Source organism: Ornithodoros turicata, chromosome 3 (genome assembly GCF_037126465.1).
Source record: "Ornithodoros turicata isolate Travis chromosome 3, ASM3712646v1, whole genome shotgun sequence".
Lineage (NCBI taxonomy): Eukaryota > Metazoa > Arthropoda > Arachnida > Ixodida > Argasidae > Ornithodoros > Ornithodoros turicata.
In genome coordinates this window covers 76963805-76987704 of record NC_088203.1, presented here as the reverse complement: position 1 = coordinate 76987704, position 23900 = coordinate 76963805, and the positions used below count along the sequence as shown (strand labels likewise).

Genomic DNA, 23900 nt, shown 5'->3' with positions numbered 1-23900 from the left:
CAATAACCTGGTTCAATCCAAATCAAAATCCTACCCATTAACTGGTCACTAATCAAATCAAAATCAAATTCGCGTGCCTTTCACGCGACTTTGAGTCCGGATTGAAGTCAAATCTAGAATTTCAAATACAAAAATACCGCTACCGACATGTTCGTGAAGCTCTTCACTTGAAATGTTTTCCACGGGGCAAGAACAGATCATCTAGTCGCTGTGGTGGAATCGATCCAGAGGGGTACTATTTTCCAGCGATCGAATACGTGCGGGCCGATGTCTGCTTCGCTTTCCGGTTACATTTTGCAGACAGGTACAGACAAAGGTCGCTAATCAGTTTGGTTGCCAGGGACCAGTGCGTGCGGCGTGCTGAATATTACAGAGAGGGACTATCCGGCTTATTAGTGTGGCGCATATGGTTTGCACTTGTACGAAAGTGTTTGCCTTTATGTTTGGGGGGTCCTACTTTATAACAATACATATACTTGTTGCAATTTGCTATCGCACCAGACCCAGTCTAGCAAGTCTGGATGTGCCGACGGGACCAGACAATGCCGAAAATTGGTGCTCATCCTCTTCGAGCTATGCCATGATTCAGCTATGTCACTAACTACAATGTCTGAGGGGAGGGGGAGTAATTTATTGGCAGAAAAAGAAAATAAGAAGAAAAGAAAGGGGAAAGGTCAGCCACGCAGCACGCCGGCTTGCTATTCCCTTAAAAAAAAAGAAAAAAAGAAAGGAAAAATATAAGCATGAGAAACAAATAACAAAAAGATGAATAAATAAATGAAAACAAGAAATATTGAAAAAGACACTCGGCTCACAGGGAGCCCAGGAGGCCCGTGTCACGCCGTGTGCTCCCAATCTGCCGAATCCCAACTCGCCGAATACTTTGAAGGCCGGGAGACAGCCGTAATCCCTTGACCTCCAAATGTGCTGATTCGACTGGCCGAATGACCGACATGTACCTTACCAATTCGCCGAATTTACCTTACCAACGTGACTTAGTGGCTAACACCAGACAGAAGATCCCTCCTCAGGCATTTGTCCGATTCCTGGTCTACCCTACAGTGGCAACACGACATTCCAACTATGTCCTCTTTGGGGAATGTAGACCCAACGCTGTCATACCGACTGCCTGCAAAGCTTCCTCGTCCTCTGAAGTCACTCATCCACAGGCTACGTCTGAATGTGGCCTTCACTCCGTCCTATCGATACTCGATACCAGCTAGGCTGTGAGGCTAGCCCTATGTGCAACGAGTGTGGCGTACTTGCCAACGTTGAGCACATACTCCTCCGCTGCCGGACCTATGTCAACGAGAGGCGTACACTGCAGTCGCAGCTTGCCACCCTTGGCTGCCGCCCCTTCAACTTGTCGACCATCCTCGGCCCTTGGGACACCGCGGCCGACTCCAGGGCGGCCTTACGTCACGTGGTTGACTTCTTTGAGGCGACAGGCCTAAAGGACTCACTATGACCCCAGCAGCGCCCTCGGACACTCCCACCACCACGATCACGTCCAGCATCGTCATCGCCACTTCGATCATTCCCGTCATCTCTCATCGTCATCACTGATCATTGTCACCACTCATATTAGACCCCTAGCTATGGGGTAGCGTTCCACTCCTAGAGTGGAAAACCTCCCCGCTTCATCATCACAATATATATGTTGTTGTTGTTGGCTAACACCATCGCCTTCCACATCGAAATTGGGAGGTGACCAGATTGCGCTGTCTGGATGTTTTCCCTGAGTTTTCCTCAGATGTTGGTAATGTTTCCTATGAAGGTGGCCCAGGGCGCACTGTCCTCCCAGCAGGGCCGGTGAGAGAAATTACAGACCCCGGGGATGCAAGACTACGGAGTCCTGCCCGTACCCTCTCCTCACGTCCCCTGGTGTTTGCAGCTGTCGGGCATTGGGACGGACAGGCCCGTGATGAGGCCCAGGGCTCCATTCTCCCCCCCCCCCCCCTCTCGCCGGTCCTACCTCCCAGTGTAACGTGTCTTCCGCCGCACCGGTAGGCAGAACGCTATGTAACTAACACGCCGTCAATCGACCAATTCGATTGTTCGTGGGACGTTCTGTACTTCCTACGTTCATCTCTCATGGGGCTTTCCATTGCCTTGACAAGCATTACGCCTTCGCTGTAATTGGTTAATAAGTGATTATAGAGGGTTTCAAAATCATCCTCATAGCAAGCCACAATGTTACTACGATAGGACCTCTCACGATAGTGACGCAGAACTTACGGCTTCTAGGTTCAGGAGCCGAAATAAAATACCTTTAAAATATTTAAATGAAAAGCACAGAAAATTTAACGGACTGAAATGTCTCGAAGAGATATTTTTCTTACTCTAAATGAACAAAGTACTAAACAGCACACATATTGTTAATGAAATAATGTCGAGAAGACATGCGAGCTGTTGGCAAGGATTCAATACGAAAAAACCCCCGAGACCAGGGTACATAGAAAGACCACACAGAAGAGAAGTTTGATTCAGAGATGTCCCCCTTTGTTACTCTGGCCATGGATAAATTTATCGTCTCCCTGTTAAACTCCAGCTGTGGCATTATCTGCATGTGCTGCTACGTTCCCTATAGCCGGGGGTTTTCGTCATAAATATTGGTAATGATATTGCGATTGGTGGGTGTCATCTTTCAACATAATTTCTAGTTCTCCAGCCACTGTTCACTAAGGGATTCAATGATTCTCGCACGTTTCCTGTCTACAGTTCATTGCCACCATACCCAACTCGCCGAAAAGCTCCTATATCATTTCCCAGCTTGCCGAAAGGGGTTGACCTTTCCCCTCAAAGATAATCCGCTTAACTGCATTCGGCGAACTGGGATTCGGCACTGCAAAATTCGTACCTGTAAGATCTTACTGACTGCAGTCTTGGATGAGTCGATTCAACATAAAAGGACAAATACAACGCGAGCCACACAACGCCCAGTTGCATACTTCAGTTGAATGCCATCATTCAATTGGCTATGGACGGTACAAGGTGGAGGTGTGCTTTCGGAAACAGGTAAAACTGACAAAGAACGCGTTTCACGTGATAACGTTGCGTCATGCATAGCGGGGCAAGATGACAATATATAGGGATAGTTGGCGACATTTGCACACGAGAAGGCAATTGCTTTTCTTCTGGAAGTTTACTTTCAAATTACTTTCGCGAGTGCCGGCTATATTCGGGCTCGGGGACACCGGATCATTCTATTCTCCAACCCGCAATCCTGTAAACAACGAGAATTAGCCGAGGCAGGCTACAAACACAAACACGTACGCCTCTAACGCCCAATCAATGAAATAAACAACTCAGGAGAAAGGACTCCAGTTGTTTGATTCCACAATCCTGTTCTACCTTCTCTCCATTTCTGCCCGTAATACGTAATAAAAGTAGTCTGTTTACACAATAAGAAAAAGGAGTAAATAAGGAGTAAATTGTGAAGTAATTACACTCTTCTCTACACCCTGCCCTATAGATTGCAAATTTGTACCCACTCCCCTTTATGTACCCGGGTCCTGTAATTTACTCCCAGGCCCTGCAAATAGTCACTAAATTACGCATAGGCGTCCATTTATTCGGTCCTGAAAGGGACTAAAAGTTGTTCTCTTTTCCGCATATCCAGGACACTTCGTTGTGGCCAGAATTCTGGCTACACCGAAGTGTCCTGGCTCCGCGCTTCACCATGCCTATGTTTACAGTCCTTATCGTCGTACTTCCTGTCAGCGGATGTAGAACGCATTATATTGTAACCGCTCTCGCGCAGCTAGTGGTTCTTCATTCACAAGCCATCCTCGCTTTGAGCGTTGTAATATGATCGCGACAAAAGCGCGTGCGTGGTCGCAGATGGCGACACGACCGACTTGGCTTAACGCGGCTTTGTCTTATCGTGGATTGGGTCGTTTCCGGCTTCTGTGAAGTGGCCGCCTGTTTGCATGCCGACCCCGATAGTGGCGGGTTTCCTCGCTCCACTGCAAACAACGCTGGCGCTCGTGTGTGATTTATGATCTGCTCTACGGCACAGCGCGACTCCAGCGGTGGGGTGGATTCCTATCACATTGCTATTCAGATGCAGACAAGTAGTAAGGGACACTCCTTGGATTTCTACTTTTGTGTAGCTTCCCCACACCCGGAATAAAGTTCACTTAATAAAGAGAGAGAAGTATGCTATAACAGTACATCGTTATTGATGGAAAGACGAAAATATACCGTCTACGCGTGCGTTAGCTTTTTTATAGTAGGCGGTTTTAGCAAACTTTTGGTAACGTCAACGTAAAGGTTTCGTATACCTGCTACGTCAATCGTAACTTTGTGCGATTCACATTCTTATCTATTGAGAAAAGTATTCGGAGACCACATTAGTAAGGGTTTAATAAAACACTATATATTCAATCGATTCAGACAAATGAGAGCTTAGTTAACATTGTATACTAGTCAATAATAGTTTAATATTGTCGGGAACTGTTCCAAAGGTAAATTCTTGACGGCGAATACAGCCTGTACCTTGCTAGTCGTCGCGAAAGCTTATTTGCAGTATTTAAGGGTTTGGCTTTGGGAGGGTTCCTCGCAAACAGAATCGTTATAAGAGAATTCCAACTCGTCGCACTATAGAACATAGGATGTCCGCGACCACTAAATGACCTTTGAGCTTTGTTGGCTGATCATGCACGTTAATGTTGGGATATCCATTAAAATATTAAAAGAAAATGAAATATCCCGCAAACAAAAGGTTTTACCCTTCTATACTGATGTATTTCCCCAGTAAAATGGTTTAAATCATGTATAGTAGACTGCCATTTCACATAGTTCTCCTTTGAATGATACTGAACAGATTAGGAACAAGAACTACCCCGATACTTAATTTCTCCCGAAAATAAACAACACACGAATTAGACAAAGCTAGTGTGGGGGAGGTGGAAATATGTGTTTATTCGAATAAAAAGAGGAAAGGTCAATGAAACGGTCTACCTACTGTTCCATCGAAAAAGAAAAGTAAAAGAGTCATAGGATGAAGGACAAGTGTTGGGATATCTTACATTCTCTCTCCTCCTGTCACATAAAGTTCCCGTGACACGAGCGAAGCTTAGTCGATAGGACGCTTTCCGTAAGCACACTTACTCTGTCTTAATTTGCTCATTTGATATGCATGTTCTACCTTTAGTGAAGCAGCACGAATGTCAATAATGCGATTCGTGTCTGTGCGGAGCACGGTGGACAAACAACCCTTTTTGTCGAGGCATGATTTATTGTCCAATATGCTCTATGTAGCGTGCTGTGCGTCGGCTGTTGTTACTCTATACAACTCTTGCGTGTGACTCTTCAAAAGCTGTGTCTCGCATAATGAGATGCCTTATGAATGATCGGCTAGAGTGATAGTCACGGGGAACATTGTTCCAGTACACTCTCAAAACGGAACTTCACCGCATGGCACGTTGCCGCAACCATTGCCACGAATGATAGGGAGGGGGGGGGGGGGGGGGGGGTAATGGCAGGATCGGCTCGCTGTTGTTGGCCACACAGTGGCCGTCGTCATGGCTCTAGCAAAAAAAAAGAAAGAAGAAGGACGCACGGATGGACAGACTTGTACGTATTTGGAGTATTGTATTTAAAATACTGTATTTTAAATACAATTTGCGGTATTTTGATACTCTACTCAATAATTTTTGTTTTGTGTGTTTGTACTCTATTTAAAATACATTTTATGGTATTTTCTACTCAATACTCTAATTATATATTTTGGATCTCCCTCTCAAGCTTTCTGTGTCTTTTCATTATCTTTCTTGTTCAGTGGAAATTTCCTGGGTCCCTCGGACTTGACCAGGACATTGGCCCTTCTTGGAAGTCTCCATTTAGAGATCCTGCCCCGTGTGTCCTAACGCTTGGCCAGTGAGGGTTCTATTATGTGTGCCCTGACGCGGTGACGCCGAATTCTGACCTCGCCGAGCAGGGGCCTGCTAGGAGTTTGCTTTGTTCTGGGTCACATATACTTAGTGGAGTTATGTGGTATCTCTTTGTCATCTTTTTGGGACTCCTATTTAGATGACTCCTATCACACAGCGGCGGCCGGCGTAGTGCGCGGGGTTTTGGTGATTCATGTCACATAGCGGCGACTTGCCGCATTGACCAGTGACTTTTGCGTTCAAGGATAAATGGCATCTTAATTGTATTTCAAATACTTTTGAAGTATTTTGTACTCTATCTTAATTACTTTAATTTTCATGTATCTATACTCTATCTTAATTATATAATAACGTTTATATGTATTATATTATCTTAAATACATTTTTGAGTATCTTGTACACGTCTTGCACGTGCGGAAGATATGGTACCATTGCACCTTACGTAAATCTACTCCATGCTATATACGCCTATTATATGGAGTCCCTGGCACATGCAGGACAGTAAAGAAATGCTTTTCTTTATGGAATTTCTATGGAACACTGGTCTCCTTCCTACTCTTTGATGCAACTGGACTTTTACTGTAACGTTTATGTCTTTTGTCCACTGACATGAGAACTCAATGTCATGCCAAGGACAAGGATGTAGTATTACTATTAACCAATCACCCGATAACATCGTCATTTCGTATCTTATACAGTTATACTGTACCAGGGGTGTGGGCTTGTATTGTAATACAAAGTATTATAATAGTATTATTGTAATACTTTTTGTATTAGTATTACTTATTCTAATTCGAGCTTGAAAAATGTATTAGTATTAGTATTATAATACGCAAAAAATGTGTATTACTGGGACTGGAGTATTACTCATCCTATCCGGTGGCTACAACGGGGAAAACAACGACACATAAATCGTGACTATGACATGGACACACGGGGAAGCATCCCATGTCATCATCACTTCTCCATCATTCATCGTTGTTGTATTACTCATAAGACAGCAATTCTTCTTGGCCTTCACACTGATCATTGCTCCTGTAGACGGTATGCACTGCTTTTTTTTTTCTTTTTGGAGTAGCAAGCCGGCATTAGCCTGGCTGACATTTCTTTTTTTTTTCTGTCTTTTCATTCTATTAAACATATCACCCCCCCCCCCTGGGCCTGGGCTCACATTTCCGCTTTTATTTTCTGTCTATTAAACATACCCCCCCCCCCCCGGGCCTTCAAACCAGATCCATGGCATTAATGTCATTACACATTTCTACTGTTCCATTTTTCCCACCGGCTTTGTGCAAAGCATATGGTTGAGGCCATTTTTAGGTCTGAAGAAGGCTATGCTTTTTGTTAACATATCTAACCTTAGGTTGAACCACTTAAAAAGGAGATGGAAGGCCTCATTCTTCCTACTTACAGAAAGGCGCACCGTCCAAAACAATAATTCCTTCTTTTGTGTGTGTGTGTGTGTGTGTGTGTGTGTGTTTGTACGCGCGTGCGTGCCTGCGTGCGTGCTTCGCAGTGAAATCTGAATTTTTTTTTTTGTTGTTGTTGTTGTTGTTAGACGGCAACTTGTATTCATCTACTCGGGTGGGGCGCGGGTGGCTACTGGTGGTTCCTTTGCAAACCGGGTGCTCAGACCGAACAAACGAGCACTTGAAGATTCCTTTATAGAGAAAATGCTGAAGTCAAATTGTGTCTAGACGCCTATTGTGTAACAGCACAAGAGATTTACGTACCAAAATAAATGTTGCATGCGCGTTAGTGTCTTCAAAAGGAATATATATTTCCTGTATTACCAGCGTATCATAATTCGGTATTAGTATTACAATATGCTGTTTCAAAAGTATTTCTGTGTTAGTATTATAATACGCATTTTCATCCAGTATTATATATTACTATTATTATTATAAAAAAATAGTACCACTGCCCACTCTTGACCATAACCAGTGTATCTTGGGGTAGTGATCAACAAATTAATGAAAATTTTCTTCACTCAGCGTCACTATACATGAGTTTGTTGTTGTTGTGAATGTTCCAACCAAGGGATTGCCTAATCAAAGCAATAGCAGCATTTACTGACATTATTATTATTATTATTCGAAGCATTCGGTTTCATATTTCAAGTACCTTACGTAAAGCGTTTTAGATGATTGGCCGTAGTAATTAAGGCTGGATGACTTCGTACACATACATCCTCTATTTTAGGCGTAGTTCTGCTTTCACAGTTCCGCTCTATAGGCTTTACTGTGCGTTTCGTGCTAATTTACTCATCAACAAGTGTCTGAACTCCAAAATCCCGGGCGCATTGCACTACATTTCTGCTTTAACTCGTAAGCAATTAGGCGTGAGTGAGCCGTTTTTAGGGTATTGAGGAAGAAGAGATGAAAAGAGAAAGGTAGTTTGAAACGCATGAACTTACGTATTGACGAAATCTTGTAGAGGCGGCTTTCCCGCGCACCATTCTGTAAAGGCAGAGAAGCCAACCTAGGCGTAAACTTGCGCAGTTTTCTCCCGTTTGGGATAAAGAGGAGTATAGAGTTAATTAACCCTTTTTACACCGTGAGTTCGGAACTCATGTTGTAGACGTTTTACTGACATTACTGCCGAGGACTACGGGTCTAGGACATCTCGGTGCAGGACAATTCGGTGTGGGACAATTCGGTGCGGACATCTCGGTGCACGGACATCTCGGTGCACGGACATCTCGGTGCGCGGACATTTCGGTGCGCGGATATTTCGGTGCACGGATATCTCGGTGCGGGGACATCCCGCTGCACGGACATTTCGGTGCGCGGACATCTCGGTGCACGGACATTTCGGTGTATGCGTCACATGTTTAGTCGTCGTTTCACGTCGTTACAGCGCCACATGTTTAGTGCAGACCCAACAGCGGATTTCCATCGCATTGGCAAAAAATTGAAGAATCTTACCAAATTAATGAAAAACGATTAATAATCTCAGATAAGCATTGACATTGTGTTGTATTGCTTCTCTTTTTCACTCATGTAGTGGCCTTCGTGGTCTTTTGGCTTTGTAAATAATAAATTAATTAATTAAAAACAAAGGTCACACAATCCTAAAAGGTACTTCATCTCATTACCGGCAGTCAGTACTTAGTAGTATATTGGGGTCCGAGGACATTTTTTCACCGGAGGACCGTTCACCCGTAGCCCTCCTTATGGGGACATTTTCTCCGGGGTCATCCTTCCCGGAGACTTTCCTTCCGGGGACACTTTTTGCAGACACATTCTTTCCGGATCCCGTTATACGCAATTACGAGTCCATAGATCTTCGACTCATGTGTATCTTTTTAATTGTGCGCTTTAGGGACGAAGTGCAAACTAAGAGGTTGTAACAACAACGTAAATGATGACGATGACGTGGAGTGTTTCATCGCCGCGATGTGGTAACCCTACCCCAATAGCGGCGTTCATATCAAAACAAGCACTAACGCAGTGATTGAGTTCCACAACAAAATTCTGCATTGTTGCGGCATATAGACATGATACGCTTTAGCCTCGCTATTTAAAAATGAGAGATGAAAAAGTATTTAAACTTCGAAGACATTCTTCTTTTGTGACCTTTGCGGGTCACTGCACTAAGGCGGGGGAAATACGACGGGTGCGTCGGGGCGGTGGAGATGAGCCGGTTGTTTCGTGGCGGAGGAATCGGGACGGGGGAGTTTAAATTGGTGGAATCGAGCGCCACTCACCAAGGGTTAAAAAACAAAAACAAACGAGGCGCCCTTCGCGATGAAATTTGCTGGGTGTTATTTCTAGCCGCGTGTCCTAACCTCCAGTAACTTTTTAATCGCACTTTATTAATTAATCCGGCATCCCAATTGTTTCCCAGCGACGTGCGCCTCACGTAGACGTTTACTTTTGGTACAAGAAGAAAAGAAAAAAGAAAAGAAAACGCGCAAGACACGAAAAGTACCATAGAGCGCTCCAACGTCTCTCTCTCTCTCTCTTTTGTTCAAACTAACAATGAATAATCAAATGAACAAGGATATCGACGTAAAACATCAAGTTGGGCCTGTTTTTAAGATATGACGGATAAAAGCTCTAAAACCAAGACGAAGGACGAGATACACAGGTAGCGGTGCCTGTGTGTGTCGTCCTTCGTCTTTGTTTTAGTACTTTTAGACGTCATAATATCGAATCCGCGTTTGCACATTTTACGACTGTGCAAAACTTGCTGCATAATAGTCTTTATGCTTGCAATGTATGTTTGCCGGTGCACAAATAATTATTTGCTAGAGATGCCACGCAAATCATCACTTTCAGCGCTATCGACACAGCCCCAACACCCTTTTCGTCTTTTTCTTCCCTGTTGCCCGTGCACCGAAATGTCCGTGCACCGAGATGTCCGTGCACCGAAATGTCCGTGCACCGAGATGTCCGTGCACCGAAATGTCCGTGCACCGAAATGTCCGTGCACCGAAATGTCCGTGCACCGAGATGTCCGTGCACCGAGATGTCTTGCACCGAGATGCTCCTGCACCGAGATGCCCGCACCGAGATGTCCTGCACCGAATTGTCCTGCACCGAGATGTCCGTCGCCCGTTTTCCGAGACTATACGTGAACGTTTTTCACTTCTCATCGCCTGAAAGACGTGTTTTCGTAAATAAACACATTTCTCATTACGCAGTCTCAACTAAAATGTGTGATAACAGCTGAAAAATGCATCTGACTTGAACACATCCGAAACAGGTGTTTTCCATAGAATATGTCCTTTCAAATGTCACGTCGTTATGGCCATAGCCGCTCTTCTCCGTTTTCTCATAGCCTCAGGACTCATGAACTGCCTGTGACATTGTCAGTTTGTTGTGGCGACTCTCTTTTCTTTCTTTATTTTTCTTTTCTTTTAGTTATTCCTTTTTCCTCTCTCTCTCTTTTTGGAATAGCAAGTCGGCCTTTTCCTTTTTAATAACCATACCCCCCCCCCCTTTGAAATTGTTCTTTCTCGTAAAAAAATCACTGCACAGTTTGGCCCGCTGCCGAGCGCGTACGAAATGCGATAGCGTTGCAGCACAATGAAGGGCGGTCCCTGCGCTGTGACCGTACATGATTTGCGTGCAGAGTTACGGCACATCCGACCATAGGTTGCTATGGCCTTATGTACACTGTAAATTTCAGAACACCTTTTTTGGTGTGTTTGAGGTGTAATTAGGGTGTAACATTGCATATACTCCCCTATTACACCTTCTATGGAAAAAACAGTCACCAGAAGTGGTGTTAATGGGGTGTTAGTGTTTCGAAACACCCTGTTTCCAACGTGTTATCACATTTTGGTGTAAGTATAGTGTAAATAAACAACATATATACTAATGAGACTTATATTTGGGGGACATCCACAGTGGGTGAAACATGTGTTCCAGTTTGACTTTTGAATAAGAAAAGGCAATGAATGGATATGTGGCGAATAACGAATTACCTTCTTGTGCTGTCAGTACCTAATATGTACGATATGACTTCATCATTAACTAATACCATAAAGTAAAAAATACTTGTCCTGCCCAATCTTTTTGTGGACATTATGTCAGATGTCAGCCCAATACGGTGTGGTAAGCAAGTGCAGTGCATATTCAGCAAAAATGAATTACGATAAAGGATTGGCAGAGCAAAAAGTTGTGTATTCACAAAAAAGAGGAAGAGAGCATTTGCATAACGAATACAAGGGTACATACTGCACTAACAAACAGGAAACCATGAAGAACTGTATGTTCAAGTAAACAAAATTTGTTAATATCTGTATTTATTTATTTGATTTGTATTATACTTTACGATATTTTATTTTATTTTATTTATTTATATGTATTCATCTGTATCATCCGTATGATTTATTATCTGTATCAGCTTGGCTTACAGTTGTTGCTGGAATTAGATTGCTGGGGTTCCAAAGCCCAGCCATGGCATCTTCAGACATTCCTCAGACGCGTTCGCGGACTTCATTTCGCCGTGTCTTATATACGACACATGGTGCACTCCATTTACACCCTTTCCAGAAGGGTGTAAATGGAGATTCCAATGGGTGTAGGATTACACCAAAAAGGGAGTCAGTTATGATACCGTTGAAGTACACCAATTTGGGTGTAAGGAATACACCTTCTCTGAGGGGTGTAACTTTTCCAAAGGGTGTTGATATACACCAAAAAGGGAGTCAGTTATGATACCGCCGATTTACACCAAAAAGGGTGTTTTGAAATTTAGTGTGTAGAAACACGGTTTCGCCCGCAAACGCGTTCACTTCCTGTTAAAGTTCACTGTTCTCTTTAGTGCGCAAATCCTGAACGTCTGGCAGAGTGTAGTGGCCGTGCGCTTTGTCGCACGCCGCTTACGTTCCTCATCTTCGGCCACCGCATCTGCATTTCCCGCTGCAATGGCGGCACATCTTGCGAACTCTATCCCTATTGAAAAAAGTCATATGCACTATACGACGATACGCAATTATGGTTCAAGAGCCTGTATACGCATATGCATATGCATGTGGATGCATATACATGCGTATACTGTACGCAGGTTCATATCCATATACAAGCATACGCATATATATATATATGTATATGCATATGAGCATGCGTACAGCGTGTAATGCTGCGTATATGTGCATGCATATGCAGATATGTGTACATATAACTCAAAGCATGCAAATACTGTGTGCTCGCATACATATACATGCTTACATGCAACTGAATGGTCCACAAGTGTTTTAAAGACAGAAGCAATATATTTCATTTCAAGAACAGATTTAGTTCATTTCAGCATTGTCTTGCTGAGTCTCTTTGTTGATCCTCCCTCTTGCGCTTTGATGTCCCTGGAGAAGTGACGCCAGGTGCCTGTTCATTGCACCAAGGCGTTTTTTCCACATCTCGGAACCCTCAGGGTCGGTCCTTTCGATGTAGACCTTGAAGGCACCTGAAAATGAACACTGCATAAAACGCATTGCTCATTGACCACGAAGATCGGGAAGTTTCCCAACCTGAAGTGTGAAAGCGAGAAAAAAGTATAGGTAAAAGTGATGCGTGTGGGCCGGTTGTCCCAGAGGTGGCCATATCCTTCTAGTACTTACTTCCTAACGGATAAAGTAACACTTACCCTCCAGGGCGTCCTTCTTTTCTGGCGTCATTGCCGGCTTGGGTAGCCGGCCCTCCTTGCTGTACCGCTTGCAAGGAGCACCTGTTACGCTCCTGTGGAGCAGTGCTTCCTCGGACCACAGGAGGCGGGCAAAATCCTTGCAAAATCGCCCATCTGACGGTCTCTTCATGACATCTAAATACTTCCTCTTCTCAGTACTGACGCCGTGGCCCAAATCAATCTGCAAGTTTCACAAAGAATTGTAAGAGCATCTAATTTTGAAGTCCTCACCATTCATTTCAATATACTTCAGCGTTGTTCTGTTATCTGATTAGCACTCACAGAAGTCTATGCACTTTACTCTATAAACATTTGTCATATGAAGCGGTAATACACTTCTAGTACTGCAATTGAGACACTCGCATTGATGACAGGAGGAGCCACCAAAATAGAGAATTAGTTGTTAAAACAAGCCTGATGTGTGCGGAACCGAGGAATTATTAGAAATGCTGCATTTGCCGAGAAAGCAGTACACACAGAGTGTAATATAGCGGAAAATACTGTCACTCTCTCATGCAGCCAGTTCCTCAAAGCAAGGACCGCTCCCGCTTTGTATGTGATTGCATCGCATAATGCCGCACTGCAGCTAACTTCAAAACACAATATTATCTGCTATCCTACAAATAGCTACAGTCAAACCTCATTACAATGAAACGTGATATAATGAAATTCGCGGTAGAACGAAATAATTTGGATTCTGCGGCAGACGGCCATAGAGATCAATGTATTTTAACTCCCGCCACAATGAAACACTTTAGCCCCCACCTCGATACAGCAAAAGAACAAGATAAGGTTTATGGCCCAAAAGCCGACTTTAGTGTCACAAAAACAAATGGCGCAAGCAGCATCCTCCCGCTCAACGAAAGGTGGCGCGAACGACTAGGGTGGGGAGGAATCCGGTGCCTACAAAAAGAAGCCTGAATCATTGGAAGGTTATGAATTTTCCTTCTGAGGCTTCTCCTTTTTGTGCTGGTTTTCAACTGTCCGGTTGCAGCCAAGAACAGGACGAAGGTAAAGAGCATAAGACGCAAGGCACCATCACGTGAGTGTGGGGGAAACTTCAATTTTGTGGCACCGTAAGTGACGAAATCAGCCTAGATGATTTTCCTGATGGGGACAAACACGCTGTAGCAACGAAAGACGCACTACCATAGACGTAGGACGTTTGCGGGATCGCAACACGATATGGAAAGAGTTGCAGAGGCATTGGCACCGTACGAACCGCGTCTTTTAGGCACTACGCAGACGAGTATAACTGGCTATTTCACGCAAGCATAAAACGCTGTAGGTGTCCTGTGACGTTCTATTTGTAGTTGTCATTTTTTACGAAAAACTTTTCCACGTCGTAGCAGGAGTTATCGACGCCTATGTACAGAATGCACCCTCGTAAAGGTCCAGGTCCGTGACCTTCTATTCGATACGACGAAAGAAATTGCGGTCCCCATGAGTTCCGTTATATCGAGGTTCGACTGCACTTCTTCAAGCATACCATCTCCGGAGGAGGCGTCATGTTCAACACAGAAGCAATTTCCTCCTGGTCTCCTGGAGGCAGCTGTGCTTGATTGGTTGTGCCAGGTTTTGCCGTTTTGTCTTCTGTGCATGAGCTTGGTTGCTCTTCTGCAACAGGCTCATTGGGATGCTCCATTGACTAGAATGCAGGGGGGAAAGGTCAATTTTACATTTGAAAATCAGCACGTAACAGGAATCGCAGGACTTGATATATTGCAAAATAATGACAATAAAAAAGAAGATTAATTTAGACTGAAAATCAAGGATTTCATCATTGCCAATATATTTTTTGCAGCTTTTAGAATCAAGAGGTTTCTGTTCATAGATGTCATTATTTTTTGACCAAGTGAACAAGCCAATTCAAACCTTTTCTGGGGTGGCCTTTTCTTGTGGTGAATGCAGTACTGGGTGCTGCATCACAGAAAGACACACAGGTGTAAGTGGGGCTTCAGGTTGCAGAGGTGTGTCCTGAGCTTGTGGAGGCCGGCACGGAGATCGTTGAAGTGAGGCCTGAGCTCGCTGGATCGGGACCTGAGCCCGTAGGAATGGTTCCTGGTCCAGCACATCGACCCCTAAACACAGTGTTATGAAGACACAACATTCGTGTATGCCGATTCAAACATGATGAAGAAAGTCTTGTACATACTCTTCGGTCTCGCCAGTTCCGCTAGCAGAGACCGCTGCACTTCATGGCACAGCGCCCTTTCCTCCTCAAGCTGCTTTCGGAGGCTCTTTATTTCCCCCTTGAGGACACGAATCTTTTCTTGTGCATCAAGCAGATACTGTTCTGGTACAACTGCACCGTCATCTAGAAGGTAAAGTGGACATATTCCTTTATTGTTTTCTTTCCACTTGCTTCAATCAAAACAGCATACAACCTAACAATACTGTCAGAGAAGACGTTAAGGGTAGATTCACACGATGCAACTTTTTGCTGCAACTCAGTTGCTGCTAGTTGCACACAACTGAGGTTGCACCAAATAGGTCCTTTTCATACAGCGAGCAACTCGGAAAGCCATAGTGGTCACCGAGCTAGCCAGATGGCGAGAAAAAAAAATTGTCATTTCATTGTGACTTCCACTTGTTACAATTTCAATATGTTGCGACTTTGATAATTTTGCATAATTTGCGCTGGACAGTGGGAATTTCATAGTCTTGTGTACTGCCACTGCAGTAACTGACACACTGAAGTATTCCTGATTGGCCACGCTTGTCAAGAGGAGCCATGTGTTTGACAGGTTGCACCTAGAGCTGCAGGAGAAATCGCTCGTGAAGCAATTGGCTCTGAAGTTCCTGCAACTCGGGTTGCGGAACTAATGCTTCACCGTTAAGGTTCACCAGGTTCTTTGAGTACGAACGAGATTAGCCTGTCGTACCACATATACATAAAACTGCCCACCGTACCATCTGATATATCCGATTCAGAGCTCGGTAGCCTCGTCCTGGACTTCTTCTTCATAACCTTTGAATGCTGCAATCGCAGCACTTCCTTAACCATATTCTTTTTTCCCTGTTCAGTATCCTGTGTTTTTGTTCGTTTAAAAGCAGCCTTGGCAATGTCCTGGCATGTTTTTTTCGGGGGAGGTGCTGAGGAGACCTAATACAAAGAAAAGTTCCAGAACATGTAAAACCAAGTTGCAAGAACAGTGTACTGCATTAGCAGCTGCAACAAGTGCATGAATTATGTTAACTGAGCCTATTGACGCACTTGTTGCAGGTGTTTTGCAGCCTGTTAGTTAGGTAAATAAAAATATGCAAGAATACTAAAAAGGCAACACATTAATACCTAAACAGCGTATTCCTGCAGGAAGAACTGCAGGAATATTAACTGTCATAACCAATAACAAGTAAATTTTGTTAAGTACATTACCATGGCATCTAGGTCACTGTCCTTGAAAACCCTTGGAATTGCTTTCCTTGCAGTGACTAGCTGTTCATACAGGTCATCCAGCGAACCTAAAAAAAAAAATCAGAGTTATTATCCAAGGTGCAGCAAATGTTCTATCGTGTGAATCAACCCTTACTGCTCATACGCTGTAATCCGATACGCTAAAACCGTTGCTGGCTAAGAGTTAGGATTACAGCAGAGGCGAATGAAGTTGAGTTAATATATACATATGTATATATATATATAATTTGTCTTTTCTGTTCACGTTACCAGCTACGCTAGCTATCCACAGCTATCCACGTGCAAATATACTTACCAGCAAGATACTGCACGGTGCCCGGGTAGTAGTTCGCTGCTGAACCGTCTTTGTCGGCCCAAAAGACCTGTTTAACATCAGTTGCACTGAAGTCTTTCGCGTCGCTCGGGTGAAAACGCTTGATTAGTGATATTGGCACTATCGCCGCGGCGCCATCGGCATACTTTACAAAAGCGTACATGACCACCAATGCGCAGAAAACACGCTATCAGAGTGACACTAGATCTTGCTTGTTAGGAGATCAAACGCACCACACATGTGACAGGCGTGCAACGTGCTACACGGTAAGTTCGGGTTCGGCCACCCACGCAAAACAAAGAAAATAGAGAACTGTGATGACGATGTTGATGCGAATGCCTGCTCCAGTACTCACACTGCCGTTGTAATATGTTGGTGCCATCAGGCGAAACTATTTACACTATTACACTACACAATTACACTACTCCATACAATACACAAGTTTTCCAGTGTATGATTAAAGCCATAGCCAAAGGCCTGTTAAGAAATGTTAAAACTAAAAACACCAATTTGAACTCTCAAAGAATATTCCATGCTAATATGCTAATATGTGACACAAACAGTTTTTGTGCTATTTCATAATTCAGTGTTTTGTTTCAACGGTCTTTAAATTGCATGCAAACCTGCAATTGATTTTGTTTATTTAGCTTTGTTCTTGTCGCTTGGTGTCGACAGGCTTATAGCGCTCGCTGTGTGGATTGCATTCGCAAATATCCAAGCGAAGTCAGCGTTCAATCCGCTGGCGCACGTTTAGAAGTTTGAATGGTTTCACGTTGGTTTACGTGCGTGTGACAGCACTTTTTAGTCATCGTCCCTCCACGAGCAAAAAATGGAAGACGACGGGGATCCGTCAATGCAACGCTCTTTGGAGGAACCCGCTCCGCGGAAGCCATCGAGCGCACGGAAGAGAAAAATGTATCTGTATCCTGGAATGCCGTACAATGTTCCGAATACTACGAAGCGCCGTCAAGAAAAGCAAAGCAGTGCTGCAGTAGCCGGTGTCAGTGACTGTCACCCACAACCCGCAAGTTCCGATCATACAGGCCATGATACACTATCGGCGGCACCAACAACACCATCGCAAAGTTCTTTGGAAGCAAGCGTTTCTGATCTTTCCCCGGCTGTGTCTCTCTCCTCTGCGGAGACTCATCATTCAGACATTTGCGGTACAGGGGACGATATCGTATACACGGCAGGTACGAGCGGCCCTAGCGTGGGCAACGTTGACTTGGATGTGCCTGGCATCTCCTACGATGGTGGTGAGTTCGAGGTACCGTCCGGTGAAACGCTGTTCTCATTTGTCGACGACGGGAACGATTTTGCATCACGGTGCGCTGCACATTTCGGTGACGAGAAGTTGCCGAATTCGACAACAACGATAGCCGCGGGTGTGGTGATGATAGCTGCTTTCGCGTTGTCCAAAAACCTTACATGGACTGATTTGGACGAGCTATTGAAGCTCATCAACAAACTGTTTGCGCAAGCAGCAGTACCTGGAAGCAAATACCTTTTTCGAAAGCTCTGGGCCTCGCGAATTAAGCCTGCAACTAAGAATTACTACATGTGCAAAGAGTGCGGAACGTTGCTCTCTACAACAGATGCTGAGCTGGTGTGCAGCAGCTGTAACAAAAGCTGCAGTGTAAAAGAAGCGGAAAAGTCAGACAGTTATTTCACTCTGATGGACTTGAAAGAGCAAGTGAAACATGTCATAAAAAGAAACAAATGTGACTTAAGTAACAACATCGACCGCATCGAAGCTTCCCCAACGGACTCTCCGATAAGTGACGTTACATCGGCAGGCATTTACAAAAGCTTGCAGCAGAATGGTGTTGTAAAGCCAGGTGACCTTACATTGACTATAAATACTGATGGTAGCCCTGTTTTCCATTCGTCTCAGAGGTCCATTTGGCCCATACAATTCACCGTCAATGAACTGCCACCAAAAGCCAGGTTCCGTGCAACCACACTAGCTGGTTTATGGTTTGGCAGGAAAAAGCCAGACATGTCTCTCTTCATGAAAGAGTTTGCATTAGAGGCAAATGCCATTGGACTGATCAACTGGACACATAACAACAAGACGTACTGCTCTAGTGTGCACGTCATTGGCTGCAGCGTTGACTCACCAGCCCGAGCTGCGGTCCAAAATCATGTTTTGTATGCTGGCTATTTTGGTTGCCCTTGGTGTGTGATTCGAGGCCAATACATCGATGGTGAGTAATCCGTATTCTAGTCTAATTAACATTGATAAAACATTGTTTTTTAACATCCATGTACTTGAGTGCTTGCTATAATCAGGAAATTGAAGTGACATAAACTGAAAATATTCCTTTCACAGGACATGTTCGCTACATTGCATCTGAGGACGAGCGACCAGAAATGCGCACAGCTGAACGCACAACTCGGAACGCAGAGATTGCTGCACGACTGTCTGCCAGGGCTGGTCATTGCGTCCCAGTTGAAGGTGTCAAGGGGCCGTCATCACTCTCCTTACTTCCACATTTTGATCCAGTTTGGGGATATTCTGTAGACTACATGCACTGTGCACTTTTAGGAGTGAGCAGGCAGTTTACAGAACTTCTCTTATCATCGTCAAGTTATGACAAAAGGTTCTACATTGGTAAGTCATAAGTGTAATATTAAGACGTTGAAGAAAGCAGGCACAAAGCAGGCATTGGGATAGATTGAGAAGTTACCCGCCAAAAAGAACTCGTTACAAGTTAAGTTACTGTGTGCAAAATGTAACTAAGTTAGTAACGAAGTTCTTCCGCCTGAAATGTAACTTGCAGTTACTGAGTTACTTCGAGCACAAAATAGCACTATGCAGGTGCAGCGCGCATGAGCAGTTGAGTTAGACCTTGAGTTGCCTGCGGAGGAGTGCAACACGCTTAAATAGTTTTTGTTTATGTCCAACAATTCACCGCTCCCAGTTTGTAAACGTATGACGCCATAGTGTTTGAGAGCGCCACAAATTTGGTATAATTGAACTACGCTCGAAGATAGAGGTGAACAAGGTCACGCCCGAAAGCCACACCCAAGCATGGAACCCCCCTCCTGAGTGGGACCTGCCTCTTTTTATTTCGTCCAAACATCACTATGGTGGCTCTTTTCCTGCTATGCAGGCCGGAGCCACATTAAAGTTAACGACACATCAAATAGTGGCAGATACCCTTGGCATACAAAGGCGCCAAAATAATACTGATGGCTCGTCTTTGCACACAGCAGCTTTGCATATGTGCATGAGTGCGTCATACGTACAAATAGCAGTGCTCACTGATGTGTCATACTTTGCACAAAACTGGGGCATGGCTTCATTTTGATATACCTTCCATATTATCTGCAATGTCGACATTCCCAGTCTTTGAAGCTAGATAATTTGCTGTTCTTTCTGCAATCTGACAGCTATAGCCACAGGCACTTTATTGCACTGCCAAAAAGTGTGTTGTGTACAAAGACTTATCAAGCATAAGCAAACCAACTAAAACGCCAGAAACGATATTCGATAATGCATTTCTGAAAACTGAGAAAAGCTGCATCCATGCTGTCATCAACCATAATTTTTTTCTTTTCTTGCTTAATGCCAGGGAGTACTGCAAGTGTGGAGAGAATAGACAAACGGCTTCTAAGCATTTCACCTCCTCACTGCTTCACTCGGCTACCAAGGTCTGTGAGAGAGCGTTCCAACTGGAAGGCAAGTGAATGGAAGAATTGGATTCTCTACTACTTCCTCCTATGTACTGCTGATATACTTCCACTGCGATACTGGAGGCACATGTGCCAATTTTCTGAGGCACTTCATATTCTCCTGTCAACTGAGTTGACTGAGAACATGGTTAAAAAAGCAGGTAAGTTGTAGCAATGTCCTACGTTCCTCATTCATCCACGATTGAAGCACTGCATGGTGCACTTATCATAGTAAAGTAAATTAAATATACGGTGAAACCACCCTTAGCGAACACCTCTCATGTACAGACACTGTTCTCTGCCAAATTCAATGCTTTTTCATGATTGACTCACCACTGTATAGCGGACTCTCCAATGTGCAGTGTGTGTTGGTGGTGCTCTTTAAAAAAATTGCTTAATGGTGGATCATACGGAACACTGCTTTATTCCTGATATACAATCTATGTTCTATATTTCTTTTTAGACCATCTTCTGTCAGAGTTTGTATGTCACGTTCCAACCCTGTATGGGGAGAGCAGCGTGACATTTAATGTACACCAACTGCAACACCTGGCTTCAACTGCTAGAAACCTTGGCCCACTTTGGGCAAATTCAGCATTTAGCTTCGAGAGTGGCAACGGACGTCTCCTGAAGCAGATAACAGCAGCAAAAGGCGTGCCACACCAAGTGATTGAACGAGTGATCATCTCCCAGGATTTGCATGAAGTGCTGTCATCAGAACAGCTTCCTCCTGATGCATCCTCGTACTGTAAAGGCTTGTTGGGCTGTGAACCTATCCAGAATGCTGTGTCTGTGGGGAATGTGTGTCTTCTAGGAAAAGGGAAATTCGTTTCGACTTTCACATCTCATGAACAGACTGCTCTTGCAGAAGTTCTGGGTGAGTGCCCCACAAGTGCTCTTGAGTACAAACGCTTTATAACTGGTGGGGAAGTATTCCACACAGTGAGCTATGCCGCATCAATGAGAAGAAACTGTTCCGCAATAGTTTGCAGTGATGATGCATCATATTGCATCTTGCGGGTTCTTAAAGTGGCTTGTGAGGAACATGAAAGATGTGTACTGCTGTGCAAGCCAGTCAACGAAACTGAGAGTGTGCTACCACTGCCGCAGCATATTACAGAGTGCTTTCTTTCGCCCCTACGTGACATGAAATGTGTAAATGCCAATGATATAGTTTCTCCGTGCCTTTTCGTAAACTTCAAGCACGAAGAAGTGACATATTTGTGCCACCTCCCAAACACAATTGAGAGAGACTAGCATACGTTTTTACTTGGATTGTGCTGTAATAGAAGTCATCAGGTGGCAGCTATTTTTCTTCTTGTTTGGTGGGGGTGTCAGTATGTATAATTTCGTATAGTGACAGTAAGTTGTATGACAGTTGCGACTGAAAGTGGCAGTGACTGTAGACATAGTACTGTGTGCTGAAAAATCTTTTGGATATTAATAGCGGTAAAACCCCGTTGCTGAAGAGACGAGATGGGACGGCACAAGCACACAGCACCAACTGGCAAGCAGTGTTTATTGAAGACGACAGCTGCTCTTTTAACCAAGGCCAAGGAGTGTTCGCTAATGCAATTCCAGGATCCTTGCTTTGGCAAAGTGCTGTCATTTTTACCTGCTATAAGCATGGAATGCATACTAAATGCACGGAATAAAACCCCGGCACGGGGGTTTTGCCGCTTTTAATGTAAAGAACCAAACTGCCCAATTTCTTACCAGTCTTATTCTTTACCAGCTGTCCATCCGAGCGCACTTGTAAATCTGGCTAATAATTAGAGCCTGAAGTTTCAGGGTTTAACCCGATTCTTTCCAGAATTTGCACCCCGAATTAGCATAAATTTAGAGCGCACGTTTATTTACCCTATTTTTGCCTCCCGAATTTAGAAAAAAATATTTCCCAAAAACTTCAGGCTCTACTTCAGAAAAATTGCACAATATTGTGTTGAGATTCTGGCCTGACAAGGCTGCCTAGCAGTACATCAATCATATTTCAATCACATTTCTTATTTCGTTGCTTGACACCGTGTGACATTGATAGAGGTTCTTTACATTAAAAAATATATCGCACGCAAATGTTGAAACCAGAGACTGATGCCACTTCTTCTCAGTGTACAATAATAATAATAATAAAAGAAAAGGCATGCTGGCTTTGTACAGGAGGCTTTTCAAAAAGAAACTGCACCCAAGCTGTACACAAATTCATCAAGATTTAGGGTACACAAACAAACGTCATTGTGTTCTTCATATATATATATATATATATATATATATATATATATATATATATATATATATGTACATCATATATATACATCATATATATACTATGTATCCAGTGTACTCATGAAACTTATATGCACCAACGTATGCCCTTCGTAGTTATGTATATGGGATTTATATAAGGAGTGTGCACACATACGTTACGCATATGGTCATGCATATAAAATGCATATGAGGGTTATTGATGCATATCTGTCATATACGATTGTGTATATCAGATGCATATGGCGATCATGCATATGATATGAAGAGATATGATGCAGCGTACAAAATTATATGGCTGATATGCAGACTCATATCGGTCCCATACGCAAGGATATGATTTTCATAAAGAATTATACAAACTCATACCAAATGCATACAAAATTATATGACTTTTTTCAATAGGGATACTTGCTCCAAATGCTCCGCAGCACACCGCCTACGCTGTAACTCCGTGGTATCCGTGTTGCCAAGCGACGTGGACGGCATCACATGAGACGCGTTGTGCAGACACTGAACGACACATGGCCGAGTGGGTAAGAGCGTAGATTCGTCGGTGGTAGCCAAGGTCTTGAGGAAGACTAGGAGGTAGTGGGTTTGAATCCTACCACCGTCCTACCTGCTGCCTCAGGTTTTCGCTAGGTTTTCCGGCAGCCTTTCCAGACGAATGTCTGCACAGATCATCCTGAAGTCGGCCCATGCACACCAACCCTCTGTCCTTCACTCCTACCAGCTGTCCTCTCTCCTTCTGTCCACGTCTGTACGCCGCTCATAGCTACAGTTGCTTCGTGGTGCTAACACGGAATCAAAGAAATATTAGGAAGTTTTAGAGAAACTATACGACGAGGGAACCTGTGGAATAAAAGATCATCAATCTGATGATTTGAGGGAATCAGGTGCTTGGCCTACCATGTTGTCCGATCCGTTAACACAATTGTTATACACGTGCTTCAAACATGTACGGCGCATGTATAATGCTCGGCCACACTGGTTATACAATTCTTGTTTGACAACATCATTTGGTCCAAACGCTTGTATGATTATACATAGTCTCGAACATATGTTGTTCAAACATCGGTCACACTGGTTATACAACTTAACTGGAGGAACAGTGGGAGTGGCTTAAACCCTGATATATGGCACACGTCACAGTAACCAACCGAGGAGTTTATATAGCTTCCATTCGCCGACATCG

General features: G+C 43.9%; 3 protein-coding genes across 4 annotated transcripts in view; 2 read left to right on the top strand and 1 right to left on the bottom strand.

Moving 5' to 3' along the window:
- The window catches only part of LOC135388659 (protein madd-4-like), a 247901-nt gene that overhangs the window by 108771 nt on the left and 115230 nt on the right, over window positions 1–23900 (top strand). The gene's annotated exons all lie outside the window — the stretch shown is intronic.
- Window positions 12589–17079, bottom strand: LOC135387368 (uncharacterized). Its single transcript, XM_064616593.1, has 8 exons — window positions 16745–17079; window positions 16411–16496; window positions 15945–16137; window positions 15187–15348; window positions 14907–15112; window positions 14521–14679; window positions 12993–13212; window positions 12589–12812 (listed from the first exon to the last, which is right to left on the bottom strand). The coding sequence occupies exons 1-8, from the start codon at window positions 16923–16925 to the stop codon at window positions 12646–12648; spliced, it is 1374 nt and encodes a 457-aa protein (XP_064472663.1). The 5' UTR covers window positions 16926–17079; the 3' UTR covers window positions 12589–12645.
- On the top strand, window positions 17498–22557 carry LOC135387367 (uncharacterized). The gene is made up of 4 exons (XM_064616592.1): window positions 17498–18972; window positions 19098–19379; window positions 20344–20604; window positions 20907–22557. The coding sequence occupies exons 1-4, from the start codon at window positions 17592–17594 to the stop codon at window positions 21698–21700; spliced, it is 2718 nt and encodes a 905-aa protein (XP_064472662.1). The 5' UTR covers window positions 17498–17591; the 3' UTR covers window positions 21701–22557.

Coding starts and splice junctions, on each gene's coding strand:
- LOC135387368 (XM_064616593.1), bottom strand. CDS start 16,925: ATGTACGCTTTTGTAAAGTATGCCGATGGCGCCGCGGCGATAGTGCCA. Junction 16,497..16,744: donor CACCGTGCAGTATCTTGCTG/GTAAGTATATTT, acceptor TTTTTTTTTTAG/GTTCGCTGGATGACCTGTAT. Junction 14,680..14,906: donor AAAAGGCCACCCCAGAAAAG/GTTTGAATTGGC, acceptor CCTGCATTCTAG/TCAATGGAGCATCCCAATGA.
- LOC135387367 (XM_064616592.1), top strand. CDS start 17,592: ATGGAAGACGACGGGGATCCGTCAATGCAACGCTCTTTGGAGGAACCC. Junction 19,380..20,343: donor TGACAAAAGGTTCTACATTG/GTAAGTCATAAG, acceptor GCTTAATGCCAG/GGAGTACTGCAAGTGTGGAG. Junction 20,605..20,906: donor GAACATGGTTAAAAAAGCAG/GTAAGTTGTAGC, acceptor ATTTCTTTTTAG/ACCATCTTCTGTCAGAGTTT.